Genomic DNA, 17,900 nt, shown 5'->3' with positions numbered 1-17,900 from the left:
CCGATTTTTTTTAAAAATTCAGTCGTTGATTAGATTTTACAATGGTTTTGTTTTTTTCAAAGATCTATTCTTATTACTCTAAAAGTATCGGCCAAGTTTTTTTTTCAAATCCATACATGATTATGATTGAAAGTTTTTTTTTCACTTTAAATGATGATGGTTTATAACGGAAAAAAATTTGAAAATTAAATAAAAAATTTCAATAATGAAAAATTTTCTGTTTGGGTCGATTCAATATTTGTAAGTGTTTTTCTTTACTCTGTTTGTTTAATTCACAATCTAAATATCATTTTGTTGTTGTTGATTGTTTAAACATCCTGTTTATGTATCCAATCTACCTATCAATATTGGTCAACAAATATTTATTTATTTTTTTTAATTCTGTTACATTTTATAATAAATTTTCTATTTATATTTGGCCAGAAAAGTATACAATTTTTTTCAAATCAGTTGAAAATGCGAGGAAATTTCTATCGGCCACTGGTCTTGAATTTTTTTTTATTTGTAAAATATTGCCAATTGTTACACACAAGTTATATATACCTAAAATAGTATGACCTGTCAGCTAATTGAGCTATATCAATTACCGGGTGTCGATCATGACCGTATGTGTGTGTGTGTGTTTATCTTCGTTTGTTTGGATATAACCGATCATATTCAAATAAAAATAAAACGGATAGCAAACAAAACAAAGCAACAAAAAAAATAGATCTCACCAAAGAATGAGCAAAACAAAAAAAAAATAGAAAATCAATCTCTGTATTTTTATTCCAACAACTGCAGTTTTTTTCAATTGTGTTTTTAAAATTTAGCTCGTATTATGATCAAATACAAAAGATTTGTTTGGAAAAAAAAAGAAAAAAGACCACCATACACATATTGCAAGGCAAACCAAATCCCCATTATATATTTGACTTAATGTGGTTATATCGTATTGTATAGAATGAATTTTTATTTTTATTTTTATTTCTTATTGACAGCTATTGGATCTACCAGGTCCATCAATTATGGAACACATCAATTGTATGCATGTGTGTGTGTGTGTGTGTGTGTGTCAAAGTCACTCTCTTGATCGTTCGATTTATGATGATGGTTTATGATCTTCAATGTAGGTAAAATAATAATAGAAAGTAATAAGTAGCTTTAACCTATAGGTATGAAATTTTTTTTTCCTCTAAATTATTTAATTGAATTGGATCAATCAATCTTATTTTATTTTTGTCTAAATCATAAATTTGTGTTTGAGAAGGTTTTTTTTCTCTAAAAAGAGAAGGAAAATTTTTTTTCCTATTCTTAATCTAACCACCTCTAGAGGTTAACCTTTATAACCATGGCATTGAAAATATTGAGGTGTAATGAAAAGAGGCGTTTTTTGCAATCATTTTTTTAAGCACTCTTAATGGTTTTAGATGGTACTATAAGAAGAAATTAATTTTGATAATCTAAATCAATTTCTACTATATAATAGGTACAAATAAAAAATTAGAACAATTCATTTTTTACAAATTCTGTATGCAATCTTCGCAATCTAATTAATTTCCAATAGTTTTTTTCTATCAATGATAAAAACGATTTCAAAATTTTCAAAATTGTTGGAAAAGTGGTTGAAAACTTCTGTCAATTTTTTTTCAATATTTTGACAGTATTATGATTGTATATGCACTTAACTAAAGCATTTTGGTTTGTTCCATATTTTTTGGATTTCATTTATTTTTCTGTTTCTGTTTCTTGTTTTGACAAATTTGTCATTTTAGGATTTGAATATTTCATACAATGTTTTCATTGACAACTAACATAACGAAAACAACAACAACAACAACAAGAATAATAACAACAACAACGATAATAAACACACCCACTTTTGAGAACACTTGAAACAAAACAAAAATTTTTGACAGTTAGAACAACCGATAACTATTGAACAATTTGAAAACCAACAAAATGAGCAAAACGAACTATTCGGGTGAATGATGATAATGATGATGATAGACAAGTAGTTTTTTTCACACTCTCTTCCTTTCTTGTCATCTGTCGATCATTTTTTGGTATTTGATATATGTTTTGTTTGTAGTTAAACAATTTTTTTTACGATTTGTTTCAGATATGGAAAGGAAAAATCTTTTCGAAATGATGAATTTGAAAGCCACCACCACCACTTGAATTAAATACAGAAGGAATATAAGCATACATAACAACAACAACAACAACAAAAATTTGACACTTGAAATTCAATTCATCATGGATCAAACACACATATATAACTATCATCGTTAACAACAACAAAAAAACAACTATCCCACAATCTGGCTAATCAAAGTTTGATTTTTTTTAAAAAGTGTGGAAAAAAATTTCCAAATCGTAATCCAATGTGCTGACCATTTACATTTACGGAAATTAGCAGCTAATTTTTTTAGGTTGGAAATAAAAAAAAATACAAAACAAAATTCAATCGAAATTTTTCAGTAAATGGTATTCGTCTTTTTGGCTAGGTACTCACAAATTGTAATGGAAAAAATTTAAATTTATATTTTTTGAATATTATTCACGATCATCATGAAAAAAAGTGAGAAAGAAAGTGAAAAATTCCATTACCAAGAATAACGATGTGGCTGCTTGGTGACAGTTTTTCTGGATAATAAATTGTCTTTTATTAGTGTTTATGTGTAGCAACGTTTTTGAATGTATTGTTTGATGAAACCAGCAAAAAAAAACGTGCAAAAGATGGAAATTCGGATATTTCTCGAATCACAATTTTCACCATTGCCAAACACAAACCTCCTACTTTCATTCGTCTGTTCGTGAATCAGATATTTGATGTTCATACATCTGTTTCATAATGATGATGGATAAAAAAAAGACAAGGAGCTAGATTTGAACGATACCCTTAACATTAAAGACGAATGACCAATTTTTTTTCCTTTTTTGTACGGTCATTTTTCATCATCATCATCATCATCAAAAAAGGCAAAAAGACATCAGCGAGATCAAGATAGTGATCAAAATTTTTCATAGCAAAGGAAATATTTATGGACAATAGATGTGTGCATATGGAACCAATGTGTGTTTGCCAACTGGAACTCTTTTTTTTTCTTTTGGTTTCTTGGATTTTTGCTTTTTTTCATTCTGTGAGTGTGTGTAGCCACGAATTGAATTGTATCGTATTGAATTCGATTAAATAAAAGAATGATGATGATGATGATGATGAGAAAAAACCATTCCCTCATTTTATTTCTTTCTTTATTTTGATTTTTTCTTTTCTTCATTCATTTTTTCTTTTTATGGCAAATTTTTTTTCATCAAAATCTGTGAGAAATATATAATAGATATATTGTATTGGGCCACAATCTTTTAGATGTCATTATTTTATTATTATTATATTACGATTATACTATAGTAGCCACTAAATGTTGGCCAACACACGTTGACATTTTTGTTTTGTTTTGTTTGTTGAAATTTCTTTTTTTTTGCATAAACATTGAAGAGAGTTTGTTTGTATGCATTTGATTGTGTGTTTATATATTGATATAATAAATATTGAATCTGAAAGGTGATAGATCGTTTTCAATTTCCTAGTCACTCCATTTTTTCAAAAATTGAATAGAAACCTATTTCCTACCTATCAAATATTTGTGGATGGCTATGAAAAAAATTCAAGCTCAATTTTTTCCATCTTCAGTCACAATAGAGTTTTTTTTATTTTGTAGTGACAGAGTACCAAAGACCAAGAGTCAATCCGTGGATCATTCATTCATTCATTCAAATGAACGTTTATTGAATTAAATTGAATGAATGAAAAAAAAATCATAATAAAAACTTAAATAATGAAATGGTTAATGCTAATAAATGTCTTTTAGTTTCTTTCTTTCTCCCTCTAAATATCTGTGTGTGTCCATATAATCAATGAATATATCAATTCAATAAAGTTCATCTAATATAAAAATGTAATGGTATTTTTTCTGCAATATTTGGAATTAATCAAATAAGAAAAAAATCAGTAGCAAAAAGTAAAAAAAAGATTCATTTCTTCTTTAGTGATTCCATTTTATTATTATCTTGGTCATTTTTTTAAAATAAAATATTTGCATAAATAAATTTGTTTTTTTGGATTTGTTACATGAAAAATATGGAAAAGGAAACTAACGTAAAAAAATTGATTGTATGTGATTAGCGTTATTGATTCATTCTGAATATATAGTTCAATTTTTTTTCAATATTCATACCTGAATAATGTTACAAGGTGTTCAAACAAATCTCAATGTCATTTTGTTTTGTCTGGTGTGTGTGTGGCTAATAATGAACGGCGTTCTTTTTCATAACCTTCATTATTATAATCGAAACAAAAGCTCTACTTACCTGTCTACCAATTTCTTTTTTCTCTTTCGCATTCATTTCATTTATTTTGGTTCATATGAAAATGAAAAGACAATAACCCAAACCAAACCAATGTATAGGTTAAGAGAATATAGGTTTGTATGAAATTATTTTATATTATTACATGTATTACCTATGTTTTAATTTGTAAAAAAACGAGTTAATGTATTACAGTTCATTCATCTATGTATCTCATAGATTCAACTTATGCTCAATGGTTACTAATCAATAAAATGATAATGATTTACAAAACAATGTGTTGATGATGTTCATAATAACATGAATCATGAGAAAGTTTTATAAAGTTTTATATTCGAAACTTTTCAAACATAAATTGAATAATGCCGAGGTCAAAAAAATAGTACTTGACATAATTCAATCACTGATATTATAACTACACATTGTGATTCAATTACACATGAAATTTTGAGGCATAAAAAAACAATAGCCTGAGCATCGAAAACTTTTTTTTTCATTTTCGTTCATAATTCGTGAGCTGAAATCTCAATTCTGATTCTTTTTTTTGTGAGCATAAAAACACCAACACCGTTGAATTTTGAATAATTTTTGTCTTTTTTCTCCATTTACTTCTCTGAACAATCCTAAAAAAAGGAAAAAAATGTGGTTTATATTTATTGGTTTTATAGTTTACATTGTTCTTGAAAATTCATTGGAACTGAAGTTCAACATAACAAAAAAAAGACATTATAATTCTGATTTGAGATTAATGTCGAGCCCAGAAAAAAAATTGAAAAAAATTTCATCTAGTAAATTTTTCGTTTCGCATCGTTTCTTTCAATTCAAATCCATGAAAGCATGATGTATTTCGATTTTAGAATACCGAATAAATGATTAAATCGATTCAGACATTAAATAATCGGAATTTTTTGGAAGGAATGAAAATTCTTGGTCAAGGGATTATTTTCATATTGTTCGATCAATCTGAATCAATGCAAATTATTTTCATAAACATTCATGCATGCATTTTTCAAACATAATATTCAATTCGATTATTGGATAAAACTATAGCAATGAACAAAAAAAAACTTATCACAATCACCCCAAAAAAATAGAAAATTATAATAAAATTTAATTCTGATTCCATTCACACAAAGATATTTACATTTATACTATTATTATAATGGAACATTATTTTTATTTTATATTTTTGTATAGTTTTTCGAAGATCTAATTGATGACATTGGAAATCGACTTTGATTGTCATCATTATTTTGCCAGTATGTGTGTATGTTTATGATATTGCTTTGGATGAAATTACAAACAATAACCATGGTATTAACTGGTGCATTGGTGAAGAAAATTAATTCAACGTTTTTTTTTCGGGTGAATTTTTTCCTTCTTTTTCTCTCTTCATCATGATGATGATTTGGTGAATCTCCCAATCTCTAACCACACTTGCACCAACATTAAATTTCAGGCCAGTTATTATTGTATACCACCAACTGCTATAATGATATCATTGCACACAAAAAAATTCATCTTTGATAACCAGCATCAAAGATCGAATTATAAATTGCATTTTCATATTTTCATAGTTTTTCAAATGGTAGTCCAAATTTATATTTGAATTTGTATGTTTTTATTTCTTTTTCTTTTCATTATTGTTATCTAGTTTTATTTTTCGGAGCAAAAAAAGAAAAAATTCTTATTTTGTATTGATTATGAATATAGACAATCATCTTCATCATCAGGCTATCAAGTCTGAGTTATCTTTTCTTTCGTTTTTTTTGGCTTTCTGGCGAAAAGAAGAATTGTCATTTTTTCCAAACGCTAATTAGCAACGTCCATTGGTATTTTTTTAAAAGGAAAGAAAGAAAAAAATTGTCGCCAAAAAGACTAATTTAGAATTATCGTACATTTGTTTGTCAATTTTTTTTATAATGATGATGATATTTGTGGCCACTAGAATTCATCAATATCATGTTCCCTATTACCCGAATACATACTGAAAAAAATATTACAACATACAAACAAGATATCTTATCAAATAATCAATGATAAACGACAACAACAATTTTTAAATTGAAGTATTTTTTATCAAAATTTTAAATCAAAAAAAAGATGCTCAACAACATTGCTTGGTATTTTCAATAATACAACAAGATGATAAAGTGCCGACCATGACATTAGACGACAACGATGATGATGATGATGATGATGATTAGGATGCGGCAGTCCATCTGACCATTTGCAATCATCACTTTACTTATTATGATTATATTTTCCATTTGTTTGTTTCCATCATCATCTTTCATCATTGATGAAAGTTTTATTATCGGAATTATTTTATCATGTTTGTTCAATATTTTTCAAAAATACTAAACAAAATGGTGTGAATTCTATATTTATATCATTCTATCTATCATATGTAGTTTCGGTTTCTTTTTAACTTTACTTTGAAAGTTTTTTTTCCAACCTGAAATGAATACTTTTTTTTTCTTGTCACTTGTCCATGTAATATTTTGTCGGCATGAAACATTTGCAATCCTATTGCCTAAAGCTTGCATAAACACACACACACTTGAAAAAATGACCAATTTATCAATGATAATGACAAACAATAAAGTATTATTATTGATAAACAATGAATCGCTTCTGTATATTTGTTTTTTTTTGTTTTCATTATTTTTCATTTATCATATAATCGATAATAATCGATGAAACCTTCAATAATTTATTTGCCAATCGTTTTTATTATTTTTATTTATTTATTTTTTTAGTGGTTAGATTTTATTTACAATAATTTGAAATTTTTTTCAAATATTAATGCACATTTGTCGTTACATTCATTTTGTGTACACTACAATATAATGTTATGTGTTGAGATGTGTTCATCATGTTCATTCAAAAACCGGGCAAAACAAAAATAAACACACCAAAAAAAAAAATTGAATAGAATATGAAAAAACCATTTTATATTAGATGATTATTCTTGTGTGTTTGTAAACAGTAGCTATCATTCTCATTTTAAAAAGCTAGGATCATTAGCATCTCATTTAAATAAACATGCATGTCCAAAATGTTCTTTTATATACGATGATGATGCTCGTTTTGTCATTGATTTTTTTTCTTTCCATTTCTCTGTATGTTCATTTCATACCAATTCCACAGGATAAATAAATATCCGCCGTTAGTTTTCCAAATGATCTCCAAAACTATGAACACTGATGTTTGATTATCATCATCTTGTATGCCTTTTCTCAATGTTCAAATGCAAATGAGCTATATATTACTAAAAGTAAATGAAATTGATGCAAGTCCTTACAATTGCCAATGGATCAAATGGAAATAAGTATGTGTGCAAGTGTCGTTTTGTTTGCCAAACGTGATGCATCTATGATAACTCTGATGATGATGATGATGAATGATTGGAAGCTAAAAAAAATCTAATTTTTTCTACTTTACAACGGAAACGGAAATGAAAGAGTAATGTAATGTTTGTATATGTTGTTGAAAAGGATATTTAAAATACACATTCCTACATTTATAATGCATAGATGTGTATGTTGACATTGAAAAAAAAATCCCTCATCTTCAGATGTATATTACAATTCCAATGAATTGTAATATTGATGATGATGATGACGACAATGGAGTGCTTAAAATGGCTTTGGAACCTTTTTTTTAGTTCCATTTTCTTGTTCAAATTCAAATATGCAAATATGATCAGAAAAGCTAAAATAAAATAAAACTAAAAAAAATAATAGTTTCTGAAACATTAATTTGATTTGATCATGATGATCATGAGTACTATTTATTTATTATTTTTATTGTAACATTGATGATGAAAATAAAATCCAATGTTTGTATAACGATTTGATGAAAAAAAAACAATAACAACAACAAAAACAAATTCGAATAGTTTGCAAAACAAACCATTGATTCTAATACAACGCCCATTCATTCAAATGATTCGTTTTGTGTCTGTATCATTTAAAAATCGATCGCAATATCATCGTACACATGATTGAATTTTAAGATTATAGGCTATTTCGATCATATTTTGATTTGATTTTGAAAGGAAAAAAACAAAACAAATGTCACTTATTATCCATCATTTAAATAATTGTATGTTAGGTCAATTTATTAGAATTCTTTGATTTTATGCTGCCATTATGGATTGTTTTATGTTGTGTAATGATATTAGATTTTATAATTTGTGTAGTTTTGTGCTGTCAGTGTTTATTGTCGAGATTCAAAATGGAAATGCACATAAAATTCTGATTTTGAAAAAAAGACAAAAGATGTCGCTTTTCAACCATTATAATAAATTGTTGTTTCATTTATTCAATAATTCGAATCAATTTTTTTTCGAATGTCAAAGACATCGATGATGTGAAAGAAAAAAAAATGATAAAGTTGGATCTAACAAATCTTGTTAGTGATCTTGAAAGTCATCAAGTGAGAACATTATCGCCTGATGTAGCTAAAAAAATCTTTGAAGTTATTATAAGAGTCTATGTTTGAATTTTTTTATTTTATTTTGCCATTTAAAAATGGAATTGAAAGTGCTATGAAACTAACATGAGATGATTTTTATATCATTTTCCATTATCATATGGCGCGACATATTGGACATTATCGACTACGATCAAACTTTCATATACACTGAAACAAATATCAGGTATCGGAAAAAATTTTTAGTTTCCATCAACAAAATGGTGACAAATATAACCGCGGTCGACAATGACGAAGACACTATGTTTGTTGATAACAACATCTAGTTCAATTAACTTTTTTTTTGGAAATCGGCCAGCAGATTTACCCTCAGAGACCACACACCGATTATTGATAATCATGCATCGGTCAATAAGTCTGGTAACCAACATGAGTGACAACACATTTAGAAATGATATCAAAAAAGATTTTCAATAAAAAAATAATAAACAATTATCCATTTTGTTATTATCATAGAATTTTGTTCCAATTATCAAAAAAAACTAATCTTCAGATTTTAATTTGATAAGTTATTTTCATGAAATTGAAAAAAATTACATTTTAGTTGTTTGAAAAATAATTTGGATTACGTACGATTAATTGATTGACATGAAATCTTTAACATATGTCACGTATTCAAAACAATTCGTGATTATTTTTGTTCCTTGATCTGCATAAATTGAAATTTGAAACAATTACAATCGATCAATCAATTACAATCCTATCAAATCAAACAAATCCTGGCATGATGTCTGCGGAATAAAGTTAAAAAAAATATCAATATAGTATGAAAATCAATCTATTCATTCACTGTATTTATTCATTCAATATCGATAATCATAGACTATGTATGCTAATTATTTGTATTTATCATTATTTGTTTTTCATAAATATAAAAAAAAGACAAAACTTTTTACTATTTCAACTACAACAACGATCTCCAATGGTGTTCACATATCATGTCAGATCAAGATTTGATGACTAGACACCATCTGAATCATCATCATCATCATCATTATCATTGTAATATTCTATTGTCATAATGATATTGTCTCTAAACACATGGGTCATTATTCATAATCAAATGGCTCTAATCGATGGTTATTATTCACACATACATTTGTTCAAAATGAGAATAATGATTTCAAAGCAGAAAAAGAAAAATAGTAAATTCCAAGTGATTCAAATTTGGAATAGAAAATATTTGATATCCATGGTGTTTTTTTTCACTATATACCACTTGTTGTGATTGTAAGCATCATTTATTTTCAATTTCATTTGCAAATATTTATGATCGGTTGTTTTATTCAACAAGACTGACAAATGTAATGAATTATTGGATCATATACTCACATACACAAATACATCAACAACAACAAAAAAACATCATGAATAAGAATTTAACAGAACAGAAAATCCAATAAGTAAAACAAGCATGCAAGAAGGAAAAAAATTCATCTAATGATCTACTGTTTATAATGATACATCATGATGATCATGGCACATCAGTTCGATTTGTTCATATCGATACACATATCATTTTCAAATGGTTCCTGTCGATTTCGATAGCTCAGCAGGTGAATGTATGCATGTATATGTTGACTGTAATAGATATGATATCGATGACATTGATAATAAAAGGAAACCATTCAGCCAGTTTGACTGTGCACCTTTGATGAAGTAAATCGATGGTTTTTTTCTTCGTATAGATTTTTTTGTCGTTTATACTTTGTTTGACGATTATTTTTGTCTCTTTCGATAGATTGATAGATGGTCATATCAACAATGACAACGACGACAAAATTGTTTTACCTCATTTCAACGTCATATCATCCGTATAAAAAAAAGAGAGAAATAGATAAATTGTATCAATTTTTCTTCGATTACGGTGGTGATAACAAGAACAAGTAACAAGAAGCAGTAAAGACAAAAAAAACGATAAAAACTGACGACAAAAAAAACAGATCAATATCGATTAGATTGACTGTCCGACAAACGAACAGTTTGCCATAGGTAAATTACATTAAGAAGGTGTGTGTTGAGCTATTTTTTCATTTTTAAAAATTTATTTTGAAGACGATTAAAGAAACAAAAACGATAAAAGAGTTGTTTTCGGGCAATTACATGAAAAACAATAATCTAAAATCTAAGATTTATATCATGGTATTGTGTAATGATTACAATTGTAATTAGTACGAACAAGTTTTTTTTCAGATTTTTGTTTGAGAATTAAGGTAAAATGATGATGATGATGATGATAGTGATGGTTGAGCTGTTGTGTGTATGTTAGAACAGGGATAATAATCCTAATTATAAAACATAAAATTAAATTTTTTTTGCTATTAAATTTCTCTCTATATTGATTCTATCATCAGCTAGATTGATGAATCATTCGCAATAAAATCCCAATAAAAATAAATTCACCACAAGATTTTTTTTTCTCCACACAATTGTCGTTGTTAATGTTTCTATCTGAATGTTTGTACGCCGGTTGTTAATTGAACAATCAGACATTAAACATTTAACTTTTATGGTGGCAATATATTTTAAAATGAAAAAATAATCTATTCTTGTTGTTTGATTGATAAAATTTATCCATTATTTTCTTTCAGATTGTTGCAAGAATTTCTATCATAACTAAGAAAACGTATTGAATGTTTTAACATAACATTTTTGTAATGATTCCAGCATCATTTATCATGAATAAAAATTTTTCTATTTTTTCCATCCTCAAATCAATATAATGGTGTGTGTGGAATTGATCAAGATAAAATCCACAAAAAAAAACATTTGAATGGTAGCAATAATTAATAACTCCATAGTTTGATCACCTGAATGTAAACCAAGTTGAATAAAATCATCAATCTAATTTATCACTCTTCGTTCAGGTAAATGTTTGATTTAGTAATATTTTTTTTTCATCATTCAATTCTTATTCATCTGAGATTTACCTATCGTTCATCATGTTCAGGATATATAAATAGCTATATGATTTTTTTTTCTTGGTTACATATTCTGCTTGTTTAGGTAAACGAACAAATATCCTACAATGTTGATAATGGTAAATGATAGCAAATTTACAAACGTAACACGAAAAATGATGTGAATTTTTGTTTTAAAATTCTATTTTCTATGTGTTACTGATCATCTTTATTTTTTTGATTGTGAAGATGATAGTGATATAAGATTTAAATAACAACTACACTCGACACGAGGCTAATGACCAAAATATTTACATTTTAGACATTTTGGGCCGCTTGCTGTGCCATAAATGATTTCACAAAAAAAACCCAACTTGTTATAAAGATCTGGCCAATATTAGTACAGCTGACCGGATTGAAATGAATCAAATGATGCCCAAAATATAAGGTGTAACATTCATTATTAGAAATTTCGATTTCAGATGAACAAAAACAACAACAACGACAGAAAAAAACATCAAAATAATCACCATAATTATTAACAGAGATATGCAATGTTCAATGACCATATGAATAGAAATTCATATTTCAATTTATCACTTTAAAATGTCATTTACAATTATTATTGAAAATTTCACTTTTCAAACAAATCTTTTTTTCAATCAATCATTCGCAAATCCATGAATTGTGAATTGAATCAAACACAATTCTATGATAAATTTTCAAAGATCGCCAGAAACACAAAAAACAAAAATTTTCATTTTCATCAAAAAATCAAAAACTCTTTTTCATTTATACATCTCATTTGCTTCTGTGTATGTGTGAGCCAAAAAAAATTAATTTGTTTCAATTAATCCTCTTTTCCTCACGAGGTTCTTTTTTTTGATTTGTTTTATTTTTGTTGTTGTCTCATTTATCATTGAACACATGATCCATCACAACATTTGATTTGTATTTGAAATCAGAAATTTTATTTTTCGTTTTTTTTTATTTTGTCAAATCTAAAACATGTATCTGCTAAATAGGAAACTACACGAAAAAAAACTAGTAGTAAATATATAAATTGAAATTAATTAATTTGTGTTTTAGAATAAATACATAGATGTGGATGTGAATGTTTTTTCTTTCTCTCATGTCATAACATTTACGATTCCAAAATGAGATAAGAAAAAAAACTCCACTGTGTAATGACATTCACACTTTTTTTCCAAAAGATTCTTAAATAAACTTTTTAAAAAAATTTTACCGTAGATGAATGACAAGAAAAAAAACAAGATTTATAACCAAACAAACGAAAATTAAAAAATTGTCACACATAGACCTACACACGACAACAAAAACTATAGTTCAACTTGATTCGAAATTCTGTCCAATGAGAATCAAAGTTACATAAACAAAATTGAAAAAAATAACATTTTGAAACATCACATTTGTACGTCTAATGTTGTTGATGATGATAATGATTAAGAATAAAAGCACAATTTATATAGAAAATATTCATTCACGAATGAAAACTATTAACGATAAGGAAATGAAAATCAATAAATTGCAATGACACATGTGTTTATGGATTCTATTATCATAAATGATAACATCGTATATTTTTTGTTATATCTGTCCTGTGATATATTGTCATTGTTTGATGTTATTAACGTTGTATAACTGACAAACACACACACACACATGAGCATAAACAAAATAAAAATAAAATATTCTCAACAACATCGAAAACATTGATGATCTATATATTACAATATTGGTCAATTTCAATCAGATTGTCACTGATCTCATCTCATCAATGAATCATTCACTATGGGTGTGTGTGTATGTCTGTGTATTGAAATAAATTATACAGACTGGCTTATTGACTGATATGGTTTTATAGAAGGATGATTGACCGATAAGAGAATCACTATGAACCAAATGTTAATGTTGTGTGTTTGTTTGGGACAAAAAACAACAACAACAACAACCACGTCAAACATTGAATTCTATATGCGAATGACAATGAGAATGATAATGATGATGATGATCATCATCATTAGATTGGTCCAGAACTTGAAACAACAACTATCATCATAATGAAACACCCCAGACATTGTCGACAACGAAATACGACAAAAAAATATTGTTCACTTAATTAATATGACCAAACAAAACAAAAAAAACAGTAAATGTGATAACACAAGATCAATGTGTCTATGTTTTTTTTTCTATTTGTCATTATTATCATCATCTTTGTAGATTTTTATGACCAGAAAAAAAAACAAAATTATTGCCTAGTTTTGATCAGTTGTAGGTCCAGTTGTGTTTGTTGTTGGCTGTACGCTAAGAAGCCATATTGATTTTGATCATCTATACTTCTAGATCAAATGTCCAAAAAGGTTTTTCTTATCTAATTGAACAAATCTATGTCCCTATTAACATTCAAAAAAAACATGGTCCTGTTATTTATCGCCTGTTTGATAATTTCAATTCGAGACAGACAAGCTAAATAATTTGAAAGACTATTTTTACTACTTCTCAAATAAAATAAAGATCTCACTAAAACAAATCAATTCGAATCTCAAATGTTTTTTTGCTGTTTGTGCGTTATAAGATGTATATTGTTGTAGTTGTTGTCGTTACTGTTGGTATCTGATTCGATTGATTAGGATCCAACAATCCACCATTTTCATCATCACTAGATAATAATAACTGTATAGATCAAATTCCATTGATAAATGAAAAAAACAAATTAGCGGTTTTATAATTTGTAGTGTCCAGATATCATTGAAATTTGGTCTGAAATTTGTGACTTTAGGGAATTACTGGCCACCAACTACTCCAAATAGCCGGTTTTTCTAGAATTGAATTCTTCTAAAAATTAAGTGCTAATTTGCATCATATTTATCTTAATATCATATTGGTTTTGGTCATCATCTCAACGGTATCATTATTGAAAGAATTTATATATATAAATAAAAATAGCTATACTAATCATGATCAACTATGTAATCAAGATTATTATTTTGATAGTAAGAAAGAAAAAGAGATAAAAAACCATCGCTATAATAGCATCCAAATATTATTATTATTATTATGGTTATTATATGGTGTGAAATGGAACCTAAATGTAATAATGAAGTGTAGATTAAATAGCTTCAGTTAACAATAATAACAACAGAATTTTTTCACTTAAATTATACATTGAATTGTATAATGATCCTGACAACCAGATCACCACCGATGAAGACAAATTTAATTTAATTGTCTCATATTGCATCACCACTGAATACATTTATGTGTATGTGTGTAAATGATAACTGCATTTTAGATGGTTAGAAATGAGTCAATATAAATATAATATAAGCAATATCACCAAGAGAATAATAAGTGAATGGAATGAAAAAGATGTTCAAACGAATTTAATCTAATCTTTTTTAATTCAATAATAAAAATGATGACACATTATACGTATAAAGAAATATACACGCGTACATTCCGGTTGATTGTTGCTAATAAATGCTCATTATTATTACCATTCTGAAACCATAATATTCCATATACAGACATTTCACTTATTTTGGGTCATCATCATCATCATATATTAGTGCAATCAAGAGCTTTTTTACTTTCATGCTCGATAATACCAAGTAATGATCATAATCATCATCATCATAATCATAACAATAAATTCAGGAGATTCACCATAATATCCACATAGGATTCCATAGTAAGTGAAAGTGGTTACCATACACAAACACAAATATTTAAGTACTTGAAATGACTTTGGGGTTGTCATCATGTTGATCAGTGGTTTTCAACTTTTTTGCTTTTTTTTGTTTGATAAAAAAATTGGTCCCATGATATGTTCAAGACTTAAAATCAATCCTGCTGACTTGTAGTTGAAAATCACTGATTTATATAACAAACTGACTGAGCGTTTCATCTTTTTTTGCATCTTCATTCTAAATGTTGTTACCATTTACGTTCATTTCATTACAGAATTATTATGCAGAGGATTTTTTTGCTTTTTCTTTAGAATCTGTACTGTTTTCATTTTAAATGATAATCGACTCAACACAGAAAAGGGGTTTACATTCTGATAGATAGATGAATGACCGAATGTATACAACATAAAGAAAACAATTTGCAAAAACTAATGATGATTTACAGGGAACAAATGGAAAAATTGCTAAGATTTGAATTATAATTGAAATGTGATGATTCTATAGATCAATCAATACGTCAAATATATTAGGTTTCAAATCAATTATTGAAAACTTTATCATTATTAGGAACATACGGAAAATAATTAGAATAAATTTCAAATATAAAATGTGTCTGTTTTTGGAACTTAAACATCATTGTTATTATTGTTTATAATGAATTTTAAATGTAAATGCGTAACGAGCTTTATCATTAGGATTCAGATCAGGAAATTTAATCATTGTTCCATCTTGAATAGCTGGCAATATTTGCACCAGTTTATTAGCACCCAATAATTGAATAGACTTGATGTTATTATAATATACATCGCCAAGAACGATGGTGTCGTTTGTTGGATACCCAAGTGTAATAGCATAAATAGTATGATAATCGCGTTGTGTATACCAAACATTCGATGATATGCTATCATTTTGTCTAATCCATGGCTTTGTTTCATAGATTGCCTCACCATTTATATGAAGCCACGATCCCAGTTGTTCAAGTCGTTCTTCGAAAATTGGCACCAATTTCCCATATTTAGTCGGTCCAACATTGATGAGAATATTTCCACCACAACTTACAGTTTTGACCAATGTATAAATTAACTCTTCGATTGTTAGATAATCTTCTAATTTTGCTTCCCGTCTAAATCCCCATGATTCTTTGTCCAAAGTCATTGCATTTTCCCATTTTCTGGTTTGCAACACTCCAGGATTATATCGATCCTGGCATGTGAAATAACCACCATGTTTACATGTGGTATCCTTTCCCCAACGATCATTGACCACAATTCGATCTTTGACAGGACTGTCATTGTAAAGCCAGGCAAGAAAATCCGTACTGTTCCAATATGTATCCGGTGCTTCCCAATCACCATCGGACCATAATACATCTGGACGATAAGCATTCACTAATTCTTCCATTTCAGGTCTAATTTTTGATTTTACAAAATCGTCTGTACGAAAATTATTTTTTTTATCACGTAAATACAAAGGGTTATACCATTCGTAAAGTGAATGATAAAGACCAAAACGTATGCCAACTTTTCTCACGGCTTCAGCCAATTCACCAACCAAATCTTTATTTGGACCAACATCTTTAGCATTCCAATTAAATGAATAGTTTGATGGCCAAAGTGTATATCCTTCATGATGTTTACTGGTCAATACAACATAACGTGCACCGGATTTATTGAATATACTTGCCCATTCTGTTGGATCAAATAATTCGGTTGTAAAATCTTTGGCAAAATCAGCATAGGTAAAATCTGGTCGATAATTTTTATTCATAAATTCATCATACGATTTACCATGTGATGCCCATGAATGCCAAAACCATTCACTACCAAATGAAGGTACAGAAAATACTCCCCAATGAATAAAGATACCAACTTTAGCATTATCGTACCATTCTGGTAACGGACGTTTGTCGATTGATTTCCAATCAGCTACATAATGAGCAGCTGAAACGATTGATAAACAATAAATTAGCAGAATTTTAAATTTTCCAATCATTTTGCCAAATAATTGCTACAATAACAATGATGACAGTTTTGTTCAAAATACTGCTCAATGATAAGACGATAAAACGATAGAAATCATATCACTTGGAAATGATGATAAAAACCACTTGACTCTATTATACACTCAATACGTTTGGTTAAAGTTCGATTAATAATACCACCAGTATATCTGGATCAAGTACCAAATAAACAAAATATGCCAAAAGTAAAAATTAATAATGATAAAACTAAATAATAATAATGTAATTTAAAAAAAAATTTAGATCAAAATTTTGAATATCTCAAAAATGAATAAAGAATTGATGAATGAATGAATAGTAAAAACAAAACAAAAACTACAATGTATGAAACAAAAAACAAAAATGAAATTAAACAAAGGTTTCAATTGTTTAAATGCATAGATAGCTAGTTATCCGAAACAACACCACAATGATAAA

The 17,900-nt window shown here is 27.6% G+C and overlaps 1 protein-coding gene across 1 annotated transcript; it reads right to left on the bottom strand.

Moving 5' to 3' along the window:
- Nucleotides 1-15,989: 15,989 nt before the first annotated feature.
- Fuca (alpha-L-fucosidase) lies at nt 15,990-17,567 on the bottom strand. The gene has a single exon (XM_027343274.2). The coding sequence runs from the start codon at nt 17,453-17,455 to the stop codon at nt 16,106-16,108; it is 1,350 nt and encodes a 449-aa protein (XP_027199075.2). The 5' UTR covers nt 17,456-17,567; the 3' UTR covers nt 15,990-16,105.
- Nucleotides 17,568-17,900: the final 333 nt, after the last annotated feature.

Source organism: Dermatophagoides pteronyssinus, unplaced genomic scaffold (assembly GCF_027571235.1).
Source record: "Dermatophagoides pteronyssinus isolate colony J.1.1.1.1 unplaced genomic scaffold, Derpt_VIB-CSIC_2022.12 sq0001, whole genome shotgun sequence".
NCBI lineage: Eukaryota > Metazoa > Arthropoda > Arachnida > Sarcoptiformes > Pyroglyphidae > Dermatophagoides > Dermatophagoides pteronyssinus.
Note: the sequence above shows the minus strand (reverse complement) of the source record. Positions and strands in the feature narration are given on the sequence as shown.